At 39.8% G+C, this 20,997-nt stretch overlaps 1 protein-coding gene across 3 annotated transcripts in view; it reads right to left on the reverse strand.

Annotated features, from left to right (window-relative positions):
* Nucleotides 1-20,997, reverse strand: part of armc8 (armadillo repeat containing 8) — a 272,052-nt gene that overhangs the window by 50,569 nt on the left and 200,486 nt on the right. For all 3 annotated transcript variants that reach the window (XR_007193229.1, XM_048239967.1, XM_048239966.1), the window contains exon 17: nt 10,282-10,431. Coding sequence is in view for 2 of the 3 variants with exons in the window: in XM_048239967.1 (XP_048095924.1) it covers nt 10,282-10,431 (150 nt within the window). In the remaining variant the exon portion in view is untranslated. The remainder of the gene's footprint in view (nt 1-10,281; nt 10,432-20,997) is intronic.

A 20,997-nucleotide genomic window follows, 5' to 3' on the forward strand; every position in this document is an offset into this window, starting at 1 on the left:
GGGGTCGTCTTATATTCAGGGTCGTCTTACATTCGGGTATATACGGTAGTTTAAATAGTTAAATTATTTGTTGCTATTAGTTAACTATGCTAGCAGTGTTACTTAGCTAACTTAGTTACAAAGCTAACTATACAATGTAAACAAGCTAACTGTACTGTTATTTAGCTAACTTAGCTAATGTTTGCTAGCAGTTATGCTAACAATGCTAATTATGATAACCATGTTACCTAGCTAACTCAGCTACTGTTTGCTAGTAGTTATGCTAGCAATGCTAACAACGTTGACTATGATAACCATGTTACTTAGCTAGGTTGCTAGTCTGTTGCTAGGGTATTTTACATGGTTGCTAGGCTGTTGCTAGGGTACCTGAGGTGGTTGCTATGCTGTTGGTGGTTGCTATGCTGGCTGTTAGGGTAATCATGTTGGTTGCTATGTTGGTTGCTAGGTTGTCATCTTGGAAGTGGTTGATAGGTTGTTGCTAGGGTACTTCAGGTGGTTGCTATGCTGGTCCACAAACCAGAATCCTGGCATATATCCCTGAGGAGTCAAGGTGGTGCAGGATGAATTGCAGTCCCATATTGATGGCATCATCCGCTGACCTGTTTGCCCTGTGGGCAAACTGCAGGGGGTCCAGCAGCGGTCCTGCTATGTCCTTCAGATGGCTCAACACCAGTCTTTCAAAGGATTTCATGATCACAGACGTCAGGGAGGGTTTTTAGGAGACTGGATGATGGTGGAGCTTCTGAAGCAGCAGGGCATTTCACACAGCTCAGGGGACATAAAGATCTGCCGGAAGATTGGCGCCAGCTGTTCAGCACAGACATGCAGACAAGAGGGGGGACACACCATCAGGTCCTGGAGCCTTCTTGATCTTCTGCTTCTGAAAGAGCGAGCACACATCCTTCTCACAGATTGTTAGCGCAGGTGGGGGGAGAGAGGGCTGGGTGATGAGAGGAAAACGTTTGCGTTTCAAACCTGCAGTAAAAGTCATTCAGGTCATCAGCCAGTCTGGGATTTGCTGCAGGGTGGGGGATGGTTTCTTGTAATTTGTGGTCTGCTGCAGGCCTTTCCAAACTGATGCAGGGTCTGGAGTTAACATCTGAGTTCATTGGTATTGAAGGAATTATCCAGAGTAAAATGCACTAGATCAATTTACGGATGATTGGGAGTACATGCGTTGAGTTGACATCCAAATCATGTCATTCGGATGTGTTTTGAGAAAGTTCGATTTTAGCGTTTTTAGTCAAAACTTCGTTAGCCTGGAAGTGACCGGGCATGTAATTTCACGCCCTTCAAAACGCTATTTTTATACCTCTTCTACAGTTCAAACAACATTACACTTACGTGGTAGGAGTAGGGGGTCCCTAAAGCCAAACCCGAAGTATCCCGAGGTCTTTATGTGGTCGGATAGAGAGTCCAGAATGAATTTCATCAAGCCAGTACCTTTCGAAATGTTGCCATCTTTGCTGCCATCTTCAGGGGAAAGTCCGTGGGAGTCGATTGCTGAGTGTGGAGTAACACACTCTGGAAATTCACAATTTAAAATCGTCGTTTTTTTTTTTTTTTTTTTTTTTACATAGTCCAGTCCATACAACTTCATTTCAATTTCGAAAGATATTGGTATAATTGACCCATTGCTAAGCCCCACCCATTGAACATAGATAAGCCAAGTTCAGCGCCATCTGCACTTAGACAACTTCAGCCTAAAACACATAGGGCCCTTATAGCACCCAGCGGATCTTGGTGCCAAGTCTTGCTAACACCCAATGATGTGATGATTTTTCTGGCAAGTACTCGAGTTCACTAGTTGTCAAATTAAAGGAACCATATGTAAGATTGTGGCCAAAACTGGTACTGCAATCACTTTCAAAATACTGAAGAGCGGTGTATCCCCTCCCCCTCCCCCCTGACTCGAGGTTGCCAACCCGGATGGCAAAACACTACTGACTTCGTGATTAGTAGATAGGTGGAGGGTGGCGCATCAGGCCAAAACACAACATGACATGACAAAACACAACATCAACATCAGTTGAGGGCTGCAACTGCCACTTTTTAAATGACAATATCCTGGCCGGACTACTGTTGTCAGTGATATAAGTATTTGAAATGAACATGATTTCTTCATGTCTAGTGAAATATCAGGGCCATTTTATGATTAATTGAAATATTTTTCTTACATACGGCTCCTTTAACATTGCGCACACGGGTGTGTATTTGGAAAAAAAAATAGGTGTGGTCAGACGCATAATCAAAAATCGCTATTTTAATGTTACTAAAAATGATACAGGCAAGAAAACCCTGGTCTAAAATGAAAGGCGCATCCAGCTATCTTAAAGAGCAACTTGCAGGTTGATTTCAAAACTGAATTCAACCTCATCTTGTCTGAAAATGTCTAAATTGACAAATAATATGTTTGGGTCATTCCACACCAACTCCAAGCCACCCATGTACATGACACCACTCAGATTTTGCTGAAAAGCGGGGAATATATGTCTTATGTTACCAAACAAAGGAATCTGAAGTTTCAGGTCAATATCTCGGTAATAATAACGGTTTGCCTGTGGCGTCCATTTGAATTTCGGGTGCCACGGCCCTAATTGACACATTGTAATTTCACATTTCATCTTTTGCCATTTTTGGAAGCCCATAACGTCTGTTCTAATAGTGGTAGAGGGCTGAAAACTGGTGTGGTAGTTCATTGTAGCCTGTAGAATCAACATTCTGTTTGGGTGAGAGGTGGGTCACCAAAGTCCAAAAAAATGTTGATGGCATGTGTGATTTTTCACTTTTTGGGTGGCCCTAGCACCACAATTAATGATCATATTTATTCTAAACAGGATTATTTGTTATATGGCAGAGGTGACTCTTTTGGAACCCCATATTTGGACCCCAAAATGACCATGTGGGCACTTGATGATCCTAATGGGATTTATACCAGATAAAGATACATATTTGTTCTTTCTTTTAACCCTTAGAACCCTAAGCTGTTTTTAGGGCATTTTCACTACCTTTATTCATAAGGATTTATTCTGGTCATTGTAAGTGCCACACAAACATATTATATATTGTTTTCAGCAGAGTCTAGGCTATCCAGATCTGCGATTTCATGTATCAGTACTAGCATTGATTTTATTTTGATTTTTAAAGAATTAAAATATAAAAAGCGTATTATAAAAATTCTTATATTTCGAAATGTATCTCACCACAGCAAGCTCATAGCTCTACGTGCATTTCATGTGTGTGTAGGGCAGACTGTCCTGAATCGGGCAATATAATTGCCATGTTGGAGGGATACTCTGGGGCTGAGCAATTTACAGAAATATGTGGTGTGTGATTTACGGAAATAAATGCCATTTTTTTATTTAGTGATGAAAAAGGACCTTTCTGCGCTCCATATCTGTGACACGAACTGATCTGACCTGACTTGACCCGAGGTTGCGTGTTAGCCTGCGTGTATGCACTCATAATGATTCTCAACTTTTTACTGCATTGCCATCAACAAAGTAAAGGCAAAAAAGATGTTTCTTTGTTGAACAAATTGGGATGCAATGTGAGCCTTGAATTGGATGCCATGCAGGAATTGGCTAGGATCTCAAAACCGGATTATGAACATGCTTTGCCATAGAGAAACACACGATAGCGTTGGATTATAAACATAATTTGCCACAAGAACAGACAAAAATGTGGGGTAAGTCCAGCTATATGAAGTTATAATTTTGCTGTCACTTCGTCTGTTTTGTAACCCAGAAGGATGTACTTGGTATCAAATGATAGCTCTGAGTCTCCTCTTTTATCTGACATGCGTGGCATATCTATCCGATCACGGGTCCGCGAGTAATTCAAACAAGAGTAATGGGTGTGCTGTGTTGGTTTGTGTACATGACGTTATTATTATGACCGCCCGGCGCAGCGGCGGCGTCATATAGGTTTAGTCAGATTTTTTTTTTTTCTTTTTTTCGCATGCCCAAATTTCCGTCAATGATTCCCGGGACACTGAAAGACCGGGGTACCGCGAAACTTGGTGGACATGTAACCCCACATGGATAGCATGGAACCATCGTTTTTCGTTTTGATCTGTAGCCCCCGCTGAATTGGACCCCGAAGGAGGGTAGGGCAGACACAGTTTTCTGTGAATATCTCCGAAAACCGTAGGGTTTAGGAGGACCATTTTTTTTTGTATGTTGATCTCAAGGGGCCATGTCAACCCATTCCATAACCACTCATTTCATGTATAAGCCACCTAGTTAAACACAAAAAAGTAAAAATGAGGTGGTGTAATTGAAGGTATCTGTGACCTAACATAGTCAAAACTGCACGAAATTGGAAGTGTAGGATCATTATGACACCCTCTGTATGCACGCCAAGTTTTGTGGAATTCCGTTCATGGGGGCCACACAATAAATTAATTTATGTTACTATACACCAACTGGCCTGTAGGTGGCGAGGAGACAGTTTTCTGTGAATATCTCGAGAACTGTAGGGCCTAGGAGGTCCACCTTTTTTGTATGTTGGTCTTAAGGGGCATGTCAACCCATCCCATTACCACTTATTTCATGTATAGCGCCACCTAGTTAAAAATTAAAAGCAAAAATTAGGTGTTTTCATCTCAATATCTCTGGCTGACAAGGTCAAAACTGCACGAAAATTAAAAGTGTAGGATCATTATGACACCCTCTGAATGCATGCCAAGTTTTGTGTACTTTTCGTTCATGGGGGCCTTACAATAAAATAATTTATGTGTACATTTAGTGACGTGACACCAACAAGGATTCCCGGGACACTGAAAGACCGGGTACACAAAACTTGGTGGGCATGTACCCCCACATGGATAGCATGGAACCGTAATTTTTAGTTTTCATCTGCAGCCCCCGCTGGACTGGACCCCTCGAAGGAGGGTAGGGCAACCCACAGTTCTCTGTGAATCTTTTATGGTATGTTGGTCTCAAGGGCCCACATCAACCTGGCTCATAATCACTCATTTGTGATTTGCCCCGGTAAAAAATGAAAATCAGTAGGATTAAAAAGAAAGCCAAAATAAATATTCATCATCATCATCATGGCTGCATTTTCAGTATTGGCGAAAGTAGTCGTTTGTCCACTAGATGGCGCATCGTTGCAGTGAGAGGTAATTTTGTTGGAAGTTAAAAAGTGGGTTGGAAAAACAATGGGCCTTCATACAAGGACTGTAATTTACGCGAGCGAACATCTAATAAGGATAGGGCGATGTTCACATGAAGTGTAATTCCCATTTCTTCTTGAAGCGAAATAAATCTGAGGATGTTTATCGGACATGCTTGGTTTTTACTGCAGGCACGTTAATCTTGTATTATCAATAAGGACCTAGGTAATGTTACCGTTAAGCGTTGGTTGAGTGATGGAGGCATTTGATTTATTGCATTTGTAGAAAACTATAAATGCGGTTATACCAAAGCAAATGTATAGCAGCACTGTTTGTATCTTTCGACTGTCATTTATTGCCGTGCTACAAAATCATTCTGTGCAATGGAAGATTTACCAACGTTACAATCGGGTCTGATACAGTTTTGCCTATACATGCGTGAGACTGAGGCGCCTGTTTATTTTGTTTTAAGTCGCGTGCAGGGTGTGAGAGGGGAATCGATGTGCTTTGATTACAGCTTGGTAGTTGTAGTCTGTGAAATTAAAAAGCACGTGTGTTATGAAGTATCCAAACAATGACACCTTCATTTCATTATGGCTGCTTTAGCAAAACACCTTAAGCTACTGTGTAGTGGGTCCCATTTAGAAGTGGCTACTTCATTCGCTTTTCATTGACTCATGGAGCTGCGTGAATGTTATTACAACTTTTCGCCCGCGATATGACAGTTTAAGTCCGGCTTGATACTGTAAAGGCGTAAGCCATTGGTTTCCAAAGGAGATTTTATTTGTGTCGCCAGCATAGCCTATTGACAATTTATGTTGTAAATAGGCCTACCTTATAATCCTACCTGTAGCTTAGGAAGCTAACAGCTTTCTATTAGGATCTAGTTTGTTAGTTACCGTTTTGTCATAACTCCCTGATGCATTTTGCATTTAGAATAGCCAGAGCGTGTATATCTCAATCGAAAAATTAAACAATATCGGTGCCTATGGACTAGGCTGGGTGAACCCAGCCTGATCTGCCCGCTATTTATTTTTTGATTTCTTAAAAGATTGAGCTTGGTCTGATGAAAGCCAGACTAGCCATGGACCTCAGTTAAACAATGCAAGGGAACATGAATCAGCCTATATTTGCACTAACAATAACGGGACAAAAGCTCTTCAACTTTGGCCCGTTAAAATGTGTATGAACAGTCTAGCGGCGCATTTCATCAAGGCCCATTTGGACATGTCAGTTATTTGCACCACTGGTTAGATGTAAAACAGCATTTCGTTTCAGACTAGGCTACTGTTACTTAATTTGTGCATTAACAATAACGTTTCAGACTACTGTTACTTAATTTGTGCATTGACAATAAAAATATTACATGAACTAAAGATGACTAAAATCTTATGTAGAAGAAACATTCACAAAAAATCCATCCATCCAAAAATGACCTTTGTTTTTGATAGCTGTTGAAAACGGCATGGAACTGACAGAGATGTTTTGTTTAAAAATACATAAAAAATAAATAAATAAATAAATAACATTATGCTGATACCTTTTGCTTTTCCCAAATACAATGTAGCCTACAGGTGTAAGTGACCTTTCATCAATCCAGTTGCAATGGATGAACTGTGATGAACTGCCCTACTTGTGATTGTTTATAGATTTTAAAGGTTTTATAACAATTCTACATCTTCTTTGGCTATTCTACAATCTATTCACCTTTTCAGCACCAGTAGGGTACTTTCTGTGCAGCTGCACACACACACTCAGGCATGCCAAACAAGCATACACAAAAGTTTCAAGAGTGGGGGATGGAGTAAAATATGGAGACAAATTGAAGTGTGATTTATTTTCGCGGAACGGATGTACAGGACTGAGCGGCGGTCATATTTTGTACCGCTATGCGGTACATCTAGTTTTGCAGTCACTTTGTCTGTTTTTATAAGCCAGAAGGATCGATAAACATGGTACCAATGGATAGCCCTGTGTCCCCTCTTTCATTTGATATGCTTGCCATATCGATGCGATCCGCCGGTTCAAGCGAGTAATTCAAACGAGTAATGGGTGCGCAGGTGAACGCAGAGAAGTATAGACTGTAAATATGATACAATTTGATTTAATTTTATGATTTTTTTTTTATTTACTTGATTTACTTGATCGTACAGACAAGTGTGTAGTCTCTTTGGAAAGTGTCAGGGTTTTCCTATCGAATGTTTCCTTGCTTGAGATACACAAGACACAATACAATACCTGCACAACGCAGGTACTCTCATTGTTAATGTAATCAACGCATTCAAACTATTCTATTTACTTTATTAATATTGTGTATCAGGGGTACTATTATTGTTTCTCCGCTTCTACAAGTTTCTCTCTTCATAATGTCACTCTTTTCATGATATTTCTTTCTTCATGTTGTTCCTCTTTTTCTGTTGATCTGAGGGTCATGTCCAGGTCATAAGTCTTCTATCTTTTCGCTCTATCTGGTTTATGAGTTTCGATAAAAACATATTCTTCCTCTTTCTTCTAATTCTATCTCTTCGCTCTGTCTGGTTTATGAGTTTCGATAAAAACATATTCTTCCTCTTTCTTCTAATTCTATCTTTTCGCTCTGTCTGGTTTATGAGTTTTGATAAAAAAACATATTCTTTCAGTGTTAATGTAATCAATGCATTCAAACTATTATATTTACTTTATGAATATTGTATATCAGGGATACTATTATTGTTTATCCTTTTCACAAAGTTTCTCTCTTCATAATATCACTCTTTTCATGATATTTCTTTCTTCATGTTGTTCCTCTTTTTCTGTTGATCCAAGGGCCATGTTCAGGTCATAGTCTTCTTTCTGATGTTCTGTCTGGTTTATGAGTTTCGATACAAACAGATTCTTCCTCTTTTCTTAGTCCTCTTTTAATGTTCTGTCTCGCGCATAAGTTTCAATACAGACATGTTCTTCCTCTTTTATGAGGGCATGATTGTACATGCTATGAATTGATGGGTTGGCTGTCAGCACAGGGTGAGGGTGAAGTGCCAGCTGGTCGAAACAAACAACAGAAGAGCGTTTAACACAATACCAAATACCATAAAAGGACCTGAAGGCCCAGACAGTGGCAATGACACGTAAGAATGTAAAAAGGGGACGTGGTTTCCACCATTGTAAAACGTCGCCTGAGCATTAATTGGCTGAGCAGCGTTCTGGTTACGTCCCAGGGAGGAGGCGCTCCGGGGACAGCCAAGGGCGTATATCAGGTAGAACTTAGCCAGCGGAGGGTCAGATCGATCTCAGCGAGGGTACCAGCTGGTAACATTGCCTTCACCCTATTGCATTGACTCAGACTCAGTTCAGCCAATGTTTAGATTGTGTTTTCATTGCAATACGGTAAATAAAGGAACAACAGTTTAGCCGAATTCTGTCTGCGTTGTCCCCTTTGGACGCTTGATTCCAGAGTGCTGATTGGTGTTTTCAAAAGGTAAATTGATTCGCATCTGTGCAAGTTAATCAATGGAACCACTGGAGATAACGTGGGTAGCAGCAACAAACAACGTAGCCTTTTTAAAACGATGAACGAAGCGGACTCTTGCTGTCCATGAAAACATACATACTGATACTAGATCTTGTTAGGCATGTTTACGTAAGTTAGGCTAATGAACATGTTGCATTCTATTCAGCCTGATTATATCATTCTTTAACCCTTATAACCCGATTGACGCAAAGTGCGTCAAAAAACACACCCTTTCTCTCTGTTACATTGCTGTTCATCGCAGCGAGATGAAACCTTTATTGCATGACAGAGCAGAAGTGGGGCTTTCCAAAGAGACTACACACTTGTCTGTACGATCAAGCATATCAGATGATAGAGGGGACACAGGGCTATCCATTGGTACCATGTTTATCGATCCTTCTGGCTTATAACAACAGATGAAGTGACTGCAAAATAATGTCATGTACACAAACCAACGCTGCACACCCATTACTCTCGTTTGAATTACTCGCGGACCCGTGATCGGATAGATATGCCACGCATGTCAGATGAAGGAGGAGACACAGAGCTATCATTTGATACCAAGTACATCATTCTGGGTTACAAAACAGACGAAGTGACAGCAAAATAATAACTTCATATAGCTGGACTTACCCCACGTTTTTGTCTGTTCTTGTGGCAAAGCATGTTTATAATCCAACGCTATCGTGTGTTTCTCTATGGCAAAGCATGTTCATTATCCGGTTTTGAGATCCTAGCAAATTCCTGCATGGCATCCAATTCACGGCTCACATTGCATCCCAATTTGTTCAACAAAGAAACAACTTTTTTGCCTTTACTTTGTTCATGGCAATCCAGTAAAAAGTTGAGAATCATTATGAGTGCATAACACGCAACCTTGGGTCAAGTCAGGTCAGATCAGTTCGTGTCACAGATATGGAGCGCAGAAAGGTCATTTTTCATCACTAAATAAAAAAATGGCATTTATTTCCGTAAATCACACACCACATATTTCTGTAAATTGCTCAGCCCCAGAGTATCCCTCCAACATGGCAATTATATTGCCCGATTCAGGACAGTCTGCCCTACACACACAAGAAATGCATGTAGAGCTATGAGCTTGCTGTGGTGAGATACATGTCGAAATATAAGATTTTTTATAATACGCTTTTTATATTTTAATTCTTTAAAAATCAAAATAAAATCAATGCTAGTACTGATACATGAAATCGCAGATCTGGATAGCCTAGACTCTGCTGAAAAAAACAATATATAATATGTGTGTGTGGCACTTACAATGACCAGAATAAATCCTTATGAATAAAGGTAGTGAAAATGCCCTAAAAACAGCTTAGGGTTCTAAGGGTTAAGCTACATAGCCTGTCTCCAGTTTTCCTCAACTTGACTAATTAAGAAGCGATAATAGGATATTTGACCGGCATATCATCAAAATGTCCAGAAAACGAAACCTCTGCCGGTCACTTTGACCAGCACCATTTTTTCTAGCGGAAACTCTGGTTTGATTACCCAAGCAAACAGCATAGCAACCATTTTATTTGACATACCAACCACCATTTGTACCCTAGCAACGCCCTAGCAACCATTGTGATTACCCTAGCAACAACCTCGCAATTACTTAGCATAGCAACCACCATGTGAAAGGACGCTGAATATATGAATCTACATGACTTACCACACGTGTTGACAGCAGGTTGCGAAGTAGGCCAAGCGTCTTCATTAGTACAATTGCATCAGCATCAGAGAGTAGGCAGAAGAGTTGGTCTGTCCCTAATGACCGTAGAATCTCTATTTTCACCTTCTGATCTCCTTGAAATGCCATGTTCTACACACAAAACAATCCAAACACAGATAACACTGCATGAAAAGTGTGATTTACGTCAGTATGCGGCACTGTAGATTGTCGTGGAAGTTCAGGTTAATGGCTGTTCACGGCAGTTTGCAGGCAACGCCGAAAACGGCCATGAATTGTCAGAAATTGACATGGGCCTTGCTTGGCAGTCGTACCCCCATGACCCCCCTCCTCCTAGGGAGGCTTTAACATGTAAATGAAAATGCTGTGAGCTATAATCAGGTTGGCAGGGGGAGTGAACTGTGCATGCTGGCATGACTGTGGCCTTTGGTCTTGCTTAAACAGTGGATGTGTTAACCACACAACTCCCAGCAATACGCTCAACAGGCAGAAATGATGCTGGGTGAGATGTCTGTTCCCTGCAAGCTCCAATAATGTAACCTGACTTAAAACAGTCGATAGACTCAAGTTTAGATTCGGATTTTCCCTTCACACCAACACAATGAGAATTTCAGAGGCAAATATATAAATGATTGTCTTTATCACTGTCTTCATTCAACAAAAATATATGCAGAACTGCCTGCCAGAAAGAACCGCCAGTTACTTACAACCCCGAGGCGGCAAACAGCCAGTTCACGGAGTTGTAGCTTTTGGGCTGCTTATGAGCTACCCATATGTTGTGTGGGCAGATCCTCGCTTTGCACATAGTTGTGTGTTTGCTTTAATAAAGCTCTTTCTTAGCATAAACATGTTCCTGGCAAATGTTCCTTTCCTCTCTTCATTTATGTCCTTGATGGTAATAATAGTGTAGCCTACATAGGATAACAATGACATGAATAGGCTATACATCATAATAAATATGAAAAAAAATAAAAAAAATAAATAAATAAATAAATAAATATATATATATATATATATATATATATATATATATATATATATATATATATATAAAACACATACACACACGCATTATTATTTTTATTATTGGGGTTTACATTTATTATGAGCCAGGGTGACCAATACATGGATTTCTATGGAACGTCACGAAAACATGCGTGCGCAACCAAGAGGCAGAAAGCAGCATAGAACAGCATAGAGCAATGCAAAAGAGCAAAAGAATAAAATGAGTTTTTGTGCTGAAAACTGCACCAATTCAAATCAATGATGGTTAGAGAATGTTAAATATGTTCAATATCCCTAACGGAATGCATGTCTTCGCCAAAAATGACAAAATACGATGTTATATTAATAATCCAAATGATCGTCAAACTTTGAAATATAGTCTGAAATGAGATGTTATTATCATTGAGACAACAGGGGTATACAAAAAAATCAGATTGTAGCTTACAGCAGTCGACTATTTAGGTTAAGTTTATAACGTTATGGACGGCCACCAAGCGTCTTCTGCCTCACGGCTGCGCGCGCATCTAGTTTTGTTGGTAAACGGGAAACCCGTTTATAGTGACAGATTTACCAAGCAATCACGAGTGATTTTTCTTGTTTGAAAGTTGTGGTTTCATCCAATACTGAGTAAGGAAATTCAAGCCTGGCCTGGCCAGACGTGGTTTCGCTGCATTCATATGCTAATTAGAGGCATTAGCACTCTGCGAGCTCTCCACATACGTCATAGTACGGTTATGACAATTTGTGGCACAGACAAACAAACGCGACATTCGCGGGTTGCAAATTGTCTTTCACTTTCACATAAACAAATGATGCGTGTTGAAAATATATGGCTGCAAGCAGTGATGAGGGGGTCAAGTAAATCAGCAGGCCAGAGTTGCCAAGGCAACCTGATGCTATTATGTCAGAAAATTGCTTTTAGCACTCACAGCAAGTTTCATGTCAAAGACTGTCTTAGATATAAGGTCACATCCTTATACCTGCTACAGATATAGCAAGTTTGGACAAGCTATCATGTAATCATGGGTAATTAGATCCCTAATCCCTACACTCTTATTCCATTCTCAAACCCTCAATTCTCAAACTCTCAATATCTGCATTGTACTGGTCTTATCAATGTGTTTTACTCTGCAGGGTAATATGCTTCAAAAAATCAAAATCAAATCAATGCAAGTATTAACACATGAAATTGTGGCAGATCTGGGTAGCCTAGACTGCTAAAACACAATATATAGCATGTGTGAATCTTAGGGCCACTATTATTCAACCTTTATATGCTCCTACTTGGCTAAATTATCATAAATAACACAAAAGGGTCCAAAGAAAAGGATATTGTTTCAACAGCCACATGAAAGTAATAACTAAATCAGCTTTTTACCACATCAAAACATTACCAAACTTTGAGGGCTGATGTCAAAACATACTTTAGAAAAACTCATTCATGCATTTATCTCCAGTAGGATTGATTACTGGGCTTTTTTACAGGCCTTCCTAAAAAGACTATCAAAAAGCTTCAGATGATACAAAACGCAGCATCTTGGGTTCTCACGAAAACTAAAAGAATTGACCACATTACTCAAATTTTTTAACTGACAATTATGCTAATTAACAACAACCTTAATAACAACCTTTCACCATGAAACAATGCTTTATATTTATTTTAGACCCAATCAATATGTTTTAGATAGAGCTACCACAGTGCCACCTGTGGTTGTGTAGAGTAACCTGTGGTAACTCTATACAAAACATATTGATCTCAATGGTGCCCATGTTCAGGGAAAGTAAAAAGTAAAAAAGAAAGATTTGCATAAGACAAGTCAAATTGGTGTTTTTAAAATAAGGGATCATGGAGAATAAAGAAAAAAAATTAAAAATCTTGTGAAGTCTGCTGTTCAGACCCTGAAGGAATTTATTTTCTGTTCATTGCTTTTTGTGAGAGTGTTTCTACTTATCTCAGGAAGGAAAATAAATCAACAGCCTATGTTCAGTACAAATATGTCTTCTGAAGGCCTAAACAGAGCCCAGCCAAAAACTCCAATAACATTTCGATCAACTTTGAGGTACAGCTATGACCATGCAAGATCATCCAGACCAAATGTGACATTTTGCTACATACTATTCCTATTTATGTACCAGCATGCTTTGACAAAAAAAAGAGGCTGAACAAAATCGACACCCCCCTCCCACTGTCAAACTGGCTGTATCTTGGAAAGTATTGATCTTACATAAAAGTAATTTTACAGAGTGTCTCCTGGGTAACATAGGTACACCTGGTAATATTTTTTCTGAAATTTTTGAGACCCAAGTGCATGGGCCCTTGTTGAATTTACATGGAATGACCCTACAGTATGTCCACATTGTCTCTCCTAACATGGAATATTTGTGGTATCGGGTCTCAGGCAAAGAGGGCCAAAGTGTTTGACCATTTAAATAAATTCACCTGAAAAAAACTCACCTGGCAGAATCTGATCGCAACAGAATCAAATCAGCTCAGTATAATCAGGTATTTTTTTAGCAAATTACAATACAAAACAACGAGGAGTCTGAATACTTGATTCATAAAAAGATTTCATTTACTCATAACACTACTATCGCTGACACTGAAGGGTGCTATATTATCATCAATATCTCAATAGACAATAACCCAATTACAATAGGAAATATATATGGTCCAAACTCAGACGATCCAACATTTTTCCAGTCCTTTTTCTCTGCCATATCAAACCTGACCGATTGCCCAGTAATAATTGCAGGAGATTTCAACACAGTTACTGGTTAGCGCTTCGGACTTGTAACCGGAGGGTTGGCGGTTCGAACCCCGACCAGTAGGCGCGGCTGAAGTGCCCTTGAGCAAGGCACCTAACCCCTCACTGCTCCCCGAGCGCCGCTGTTGTTGCAGGCAGCTCACTGCGTCGGGATTAGTGTGTGCTTCACCTCACTGTGTGTTCACTGTGTGCTGAGTATGTTTCACTAATTCACAGATTGGGATAAATGCAAAGACCAAATTTCCCTCACGGGATCAAAAGAGTATATATACTTATGCTCCCTGATCTCCAATATCACCCAGTCAACAATCCATCCGATTATCATCAGCTACCACGCCCCTGTCACAATTAAATGGACAAGGACCCGTACACACAAAACAACACCCAGATGGCGCTTTAACACCTCTCTCCTCCAAGATCCACAATTTGACGCCCTTATAGTGGGCATTCTTTCTAGAAATGAATGATTCTCCAGAGTCATCGCCTTCTCTTCTGTGGGAAACAGGAAAAACAGTACTCAGAGGAATTATTATATCATTTTCAGTCCACAAAAAAAAAAATAGAAAAGGAAAAGGAAACACAATTAGAACAAAAAATCAAACATCTCGAAAACATTAACATGACCAATCCAACAGTCGAAACTCGAATAAATTAGATAAATATAAACCACAACTCAATGAAATAATTAACAAACAAACCCAATTTTTAAATACACAGATTAAGACAGGAACACTTTCACCATAGCAATAAATCTGGCAAATACTTGGCAAATCAAATAAAAAGAAGCAAAGAACCAATTGAAATGAATCAAATCTTGAATCAGTTTTACAACCGGCTCTACTCATCAGAAAAAGAACCAGACAACAAAGAAATTAACCACTTTCTCAAGAACATTAATCTACCCAAAATTGACAAGGACCAAAAAAACTAATTAGAAATTCCAATCACAAGATGATTCCATGCTGCGCTTAAATCAATGCCAAACAACAAAGCAACAAAGCTTCCCTGCCGAGTTCTATAAAGACTTCTGGTCAATGTTGGCTCCACTCTTCATCCGAATGATAAACGAATCAAAACACAATTCTAGACTTCCGGCAACTTCTAACACAGCTTCAGTTTCGCTCCTACTCAAATCCAATAAGGATCCGACCCTGCCATCGAGTTACAGACCAATTTCATTAATCAATGTAGACAACAAAACCATCACCAAAGCTCTAGCAATCAGATTATAAAAGGTCATTCCATCCATAATTCATCCAGATCAAACAGGTTTTGTTAAAGGCAGGCTAGCCGCAAGTAATACACGCAGATTGTTTAATATTACATATCAATGTACAGCCAAAAAAAAACAACACAGTCGTCGTCACATTAGACGCCGAGAAAGCATTTGACAGAGTCAATTGGAAATTCCTGTTTTCCACATTAGAGCGGTTTGGCTTAGGGGACTCATTCATTAATTGGGTTAAACTATTACACACCTCACAGTCAGCCACTATCACCACCAATGGACTATCCTCACAAAGCTTCACATTGCACAGGGGGACTAGACAAGGATGCCCACTCTCACCTCAATTATTCACTATTTTCATTGAACCTTTAGCCATACGTCAAGATACGCTCATCACAGGCTTTAGGACCAAAAATATGCATCATAAAATCAGCCTCTATGCAGATGACATACTACTGTTCCAGGAAAACCCTTTGATGAAACCCTTTGTTCATGAAACAATCAAAATCATTAACTCATTTGCCAATATACAACCCCAAAACAGAGAAGAAGTCTTCTAAACCCATATTTAGCAGCAAAAAGGACATAGACAACATATCAAATGTTGAAAATGAAAATTTGGACTATTTCATGGAAAGTACCGTATTTTCCGGACTATAAGTCACACTTTTTTTCATAGTTTGGCTGGTCCTGCGACTTATAGTCAGGTGCGACTTATATATGAAAAAATATATAATTGAACATGTTTTTAAATGTTAATTTATATTAACTGACATGAACCCTACGTGAAACATTACGTCTACAGCCGCGAGAAAGCGCTCTCAAATGCACAAGTCCTGTGCACTTTCAGAGGCCGTTTACACGACACCGCCGGGTGGATTTTCTCTTACGCTTTCACACCTTTAACGACTCCGGCAAGAAAAAACCTCGCGTGTACACACAGAGGTGTAACCGGCTAAATGTGCTGTAGTGCATATGCCAGACCAGTCGATGGCGCCGCTGTGCAGAAGCATCACGATAATTTCGCGTGAATCGCGTAGAAGAAAACATTGTTGAAACAGTTTGTTAAGCCAGAGAATGTCTAATAAGTGCTCTGGTTAAGCAGTCGCATGAAATAAGGAGACTACAGACAATTCGGGTTTCAATTCAACTGTTAAACTAATAAAGTTAATTTTCAAGGTATGTGACTGCTATGTGAAATTTCAAATGCTTTGCCTACGCATTGCATTAGGTCTGAGCACCACTGGAGAAAACACTAACATGCAGTAAGCTAATGTTTAACTAAGTTAAGCTAACGTGTGCTTCTAACAGCCACTAAAAGCTGATAGGCTACATTGTGCACATAAATCATGACAGGGGAAAGAAAAACATTTTAATATGATAAATAAATGGTTTGGTAGGTTTTGACAAGCAACATGTCAGGTCAAGTGCCGTGGCTGAGTTGAGAGGTGGGGCTATGTCAAAGATCCTTGATTACTAGCTCGTCATAAAGTTCCCGGCTTCGCACCTACAGGCGTCTACATGGCGAAAGTTAGCCGGCGGTTTCAAAAGTTCCCACTTCGGAAGCCGGTTTCAAAAGCTATCGGTTTCAGTCTCCTAAACTGCCGGCGTCGTGTACATGCAAGGCGTAACCGTTAACAAAACCTCACCGGTTTCACAAAAACCGGCGTCGTGTGCACGGCCCCTCAGTCAGAGATTAGTGCTTGCACTACCCTGAAACACACGCGCATACCTAAATCGGCAAATTATGGCAGGGATTCTATTTATAGCCTGGCCTCAGATTTGGACAAATAAAAGCCAGTATAATTTTGTTTCAATTTAACTCATAAAAGAGCTCTTCTTAATATTTTATATTGTTGGTTGGTATTGTTGCCAATGAAAAGTCATTTACACCATGAGTCTCCAACACGCTGCTCTCATTGCTCTCGAAAGCTAGTCGCATGCAGCACCCTTCTGAGCTAGAGGCTGAAGCCTACATTTAAACACAATTGTTGCTGCCAGGCATCAGCCTATGAATTTTATAAAAAAGTAAATACCTTTACGGATACCTTATCTCGCAATAAGTGGATGGCAATCGAAATTCCCGACACTATGAAACTTAATAGTAAGCCATTAAATACCCCACAGATTTCAGTGGTCATCAGTCCCGATATTTAGCAATATAATCAACAGTCCGAACGTAAATTAAATCTCAAATTAAACATCTGCTTTTGATAGCCTACCCATGCCGCTCCAAACGAAAAGTAGGCCTATGTCTCACAATAAAACGCAAGAAATAAGGACTATATTATAGCTGACTCGAATACAAGCCATGGCCAAATAAAGGTGCTGTGCTTTGCGCAGCCTAAATTTGAGGATTTACGAGTCTCCTAAACATCCCTCACCTGTTATCTAGACATGCATGAAAACATTTGAAAACAAAACGCACTGCCATGTAATATTTGATCGCTGTTTTGCTGCTAATTATCTTTCACGCATAAATGTGCTCCGTGTCTGTAGCTGTCTGTTCACGTCCATGAATCGAGCGTCAAATAGAGAAGTCATCCATGTTCTCTACGTTATAGCCTAGGCGGTCATGCTTCTGTATTTGCAAAATTCCTGACGGTTCCTGATCGCTAAATGTTTGTTTTCCTTTCCTGTCGATAGCGGTTGATGTTGAAGCACCTAGGCTATAATTTGACTTCAGCGGTGACAAATCCTGCTGAGAGAGAGAGAGAGAGCAACGAAAAAAGAGGCACCCCCAAAGTGGTCCTGCGCGCGCGTGTGTGTCTCTGCATGGGGTTCAATTGAAGTCAGAGTTGGGCCGTCAATAGTCCCGCATTCAGGCCGCTCCATTATTATATTATTGTCAGACAGGGTACAGGATAAAATGTGTGGGAATCTCTCGCATTATGATGGCTAGATTTGCGGGACTTTTAAGTAATAATTATAAGTAATAATTTATTCGCAATAGGCCTACCCGCAATTCCGCGCTGGAATTTAGACCCTTTTAAATGTGCATCTTTTTTTCTCTCGCTCTCTCGGAGGTGGCCAGCCAAGCAATTGTTCTGCTGTATGCCAGCCTGTGCCAATATATCGTACAAAATGATTGATTGCATTGCATTCTCCACATTTTTAGCTAAATTTTCATGTACCACATCAGCATTTGAGTTCAGTGATTTTTTTGTAAATTGCTTTACAATTAGCGTCGGGCCTTGTCAGCAGCCTTCGGCTTGCCTCTTGCCACTATTCACTCCTTCTTCTTCATTAACATTCCCTGTAGAATTCTCAATATTTTTGGCCTCACTGTGTACAGTTACATAGTCTGTCTGTTCTTAGTCTTGGATTTTGTGAAATACATTTCTAAATATCACCTGCTTGCTGCAGCTTCGGTCTGCACGTCAATTTAAACCCGCATCTTTTTTCTCTCTCGAGCATTTAATCTGCTGCCAGCTTGCATCTCCACATCGTCCAACATGCTTGATTGCATTGCATTCTCCACATTTTTAGCTACATTTTCATGTACCACATCAGCATTTTTGTTCTGTGAATCTTTTGTAAATTGCTTTACAAATACCGTTGGGCCTACTTTTTTGTTTACTTGAATGTTATGTTTGTCTGTGGACTTAAAAATTGGTAAAATATGTCTTGTCTTCACCGTGGGATAGTGAGAAACGTAATTTCGATCTCTTTGTATGTCTGGAACATGTGAAGAAATTGACAATAAAGCTGACTTTGACTTTGACTTTGACTATAGGCCTACCTTTTCGGTCACGTCTAAAACTGCATCTTTTTCTCTCTCATGAGCATTTAATCTGCTGCCAGCTTGTGACTCCACATCGCCCCAAATGCTTGATTGCATTGTATTCTCCACATTTTAGTAACATTTTGGTGCACCTCATGGCATTTTCTTTCAGTGAATCTTTTGCTTTGCAATTACCTTCCTGCCCTCCTCTTGGCTGCCTTCACTCCTTCATCTTCATTAATCTTTTTGGCCTCAATAATCCAGTTCCATAGTCTCTGTTTTTGGTTTTGGATTTTGTGAAATACATTTCTAAATAAATGTGACTTATAGTCCGGTGCGACTTATATATGTTTTTTTCCTGCTCATAACGCATTTTTTGACTGATGCGACTTATACTCAGGAGCGACTTATAGTCCGGAAAATACGGTATATGTTCCTATTGCAACATGTTCCAAAAAAAGTTGGGATGGGAGCATGTTTACCAATGTGCTGCTTCACCTCTTCATTTAACACAATTTTGTAAATGTTTAGGAACTGAGGAGACTATTTGCTACAGTTTTGAGAATGAAATGTTGTCCCATTACTCCCCGATATAGGATTTCAGTTGCTCAACAGTATGGGGTATTCTTAGTAATGCTTTTTATTCCATTATGCACCTAATTTGACAAATCTGGACTGCAGACATGCCATCTTAGCACCTGGACTCTTCCTCTATGGAGAAATACTATTTAAATATGTGCAGAATTCATTTTGGCATTGTTTTCCTGACATATTCAAGGTCGTCCCTGTAAAAGACATTGCCTGGATGGCAGTATTATGTTGATCAAAACCTGTATACATCATTCAGAATTGATTGTGCTTTGCCAAATGTGCAAGATGCCCATGCTGTTGGCACTAATGCTCCTCCACACCGTCATAGTTGGTTTCGAACTGAGCACTAAAACAAGTTGGATAGGTTGGATACGTGAATAGGCCCTCCTCTTTAGCCCAGGTGAGTCCATGATTTCCAAAACGAATGGCAAATTTTGATTGGTCTAACCACAGGACCTTTTTCCACGTTACCTCAGTCCATTTTAAACAAGCTCAGGCCCAGATAAGAGGGTGGTATTTTCTGTATCATGTCTCAATACAATTTTAGCTGTTACAATTTTGGCTGTAGTTTTGGAATTGAGTATCAAACTGGGCACATAGACAATGGTTATCAGAGGTTGTCCTGAGCTAATACAATGACAGGTCTGGAAACAGGTCTGGTGTTGATGCAGTGCCATCTGAGGTCCAAAAGACCACGGCCATCCAATTTGTTTTTCAGCTATTTCCCTTGTTTGCAAAGATTTCTCTGGATTCTCTGAATGTTTAAACAATATTACGTCCTGTAGATGATGAACTCCCTAAATACGTCACAATTTTATGTTAAGAAGCATTAAAATGACATTGTTTCATCATTTGTGCACACAGGTTTGCACAGAGTGATAAATACCCCTACATCTTTAGAGACCCTGCCTCTCTTGGATGCTCTTTTTCATACCCAATCCTGTTGCCAGTTATCCTAATTAGTTGTGAAAATGTTTTTCTTTTCCAGAATTTTGTTACCCCCGTCCCAACTTTTTTTGAAACATGTTGCTGGTATCAAATTCAAAATTAACATATATTTTCCATGAAATAGTCAAATTTCTCATTTTCAACATTTGATACATTGTCTGCGTCCTTTTTGCAACTAAATATGAGTTTAAGAGATTTGCAGATTATTACATTCTGTTTTTATTCACATTTTACACAACGTCCCAACTTTTTCTGTTTTGGGGTTGTATCAGAATACTTGATCAATTGGGATTTACAAATCATCTGTTCTCCCATTACAACCCATAAGTTGGGATACAGCAGCCACCACACTACCTATACCCATGCTCCTTGATTGAGTTGGTCTCACCTACAATAAATGCACTCAGTGAATTCAGTCTCCCTGCTGAAAGTTACAT

Source organism: Alosa alosa, chromosome 3 (genome assembly GCF_017589495.1).
Source record: "Alosa alosa isolate M-15738 ecotype Scorff River chromosome 3, AALO_Geno_1.1, whole genome shotgun sequence".
Taxonomy (NCBI): Eukaryota; Metazoa; Chordata; class Actinopteri; order Clupeiformes; family Clupeidae; genus Alosa; species Alosa alosa.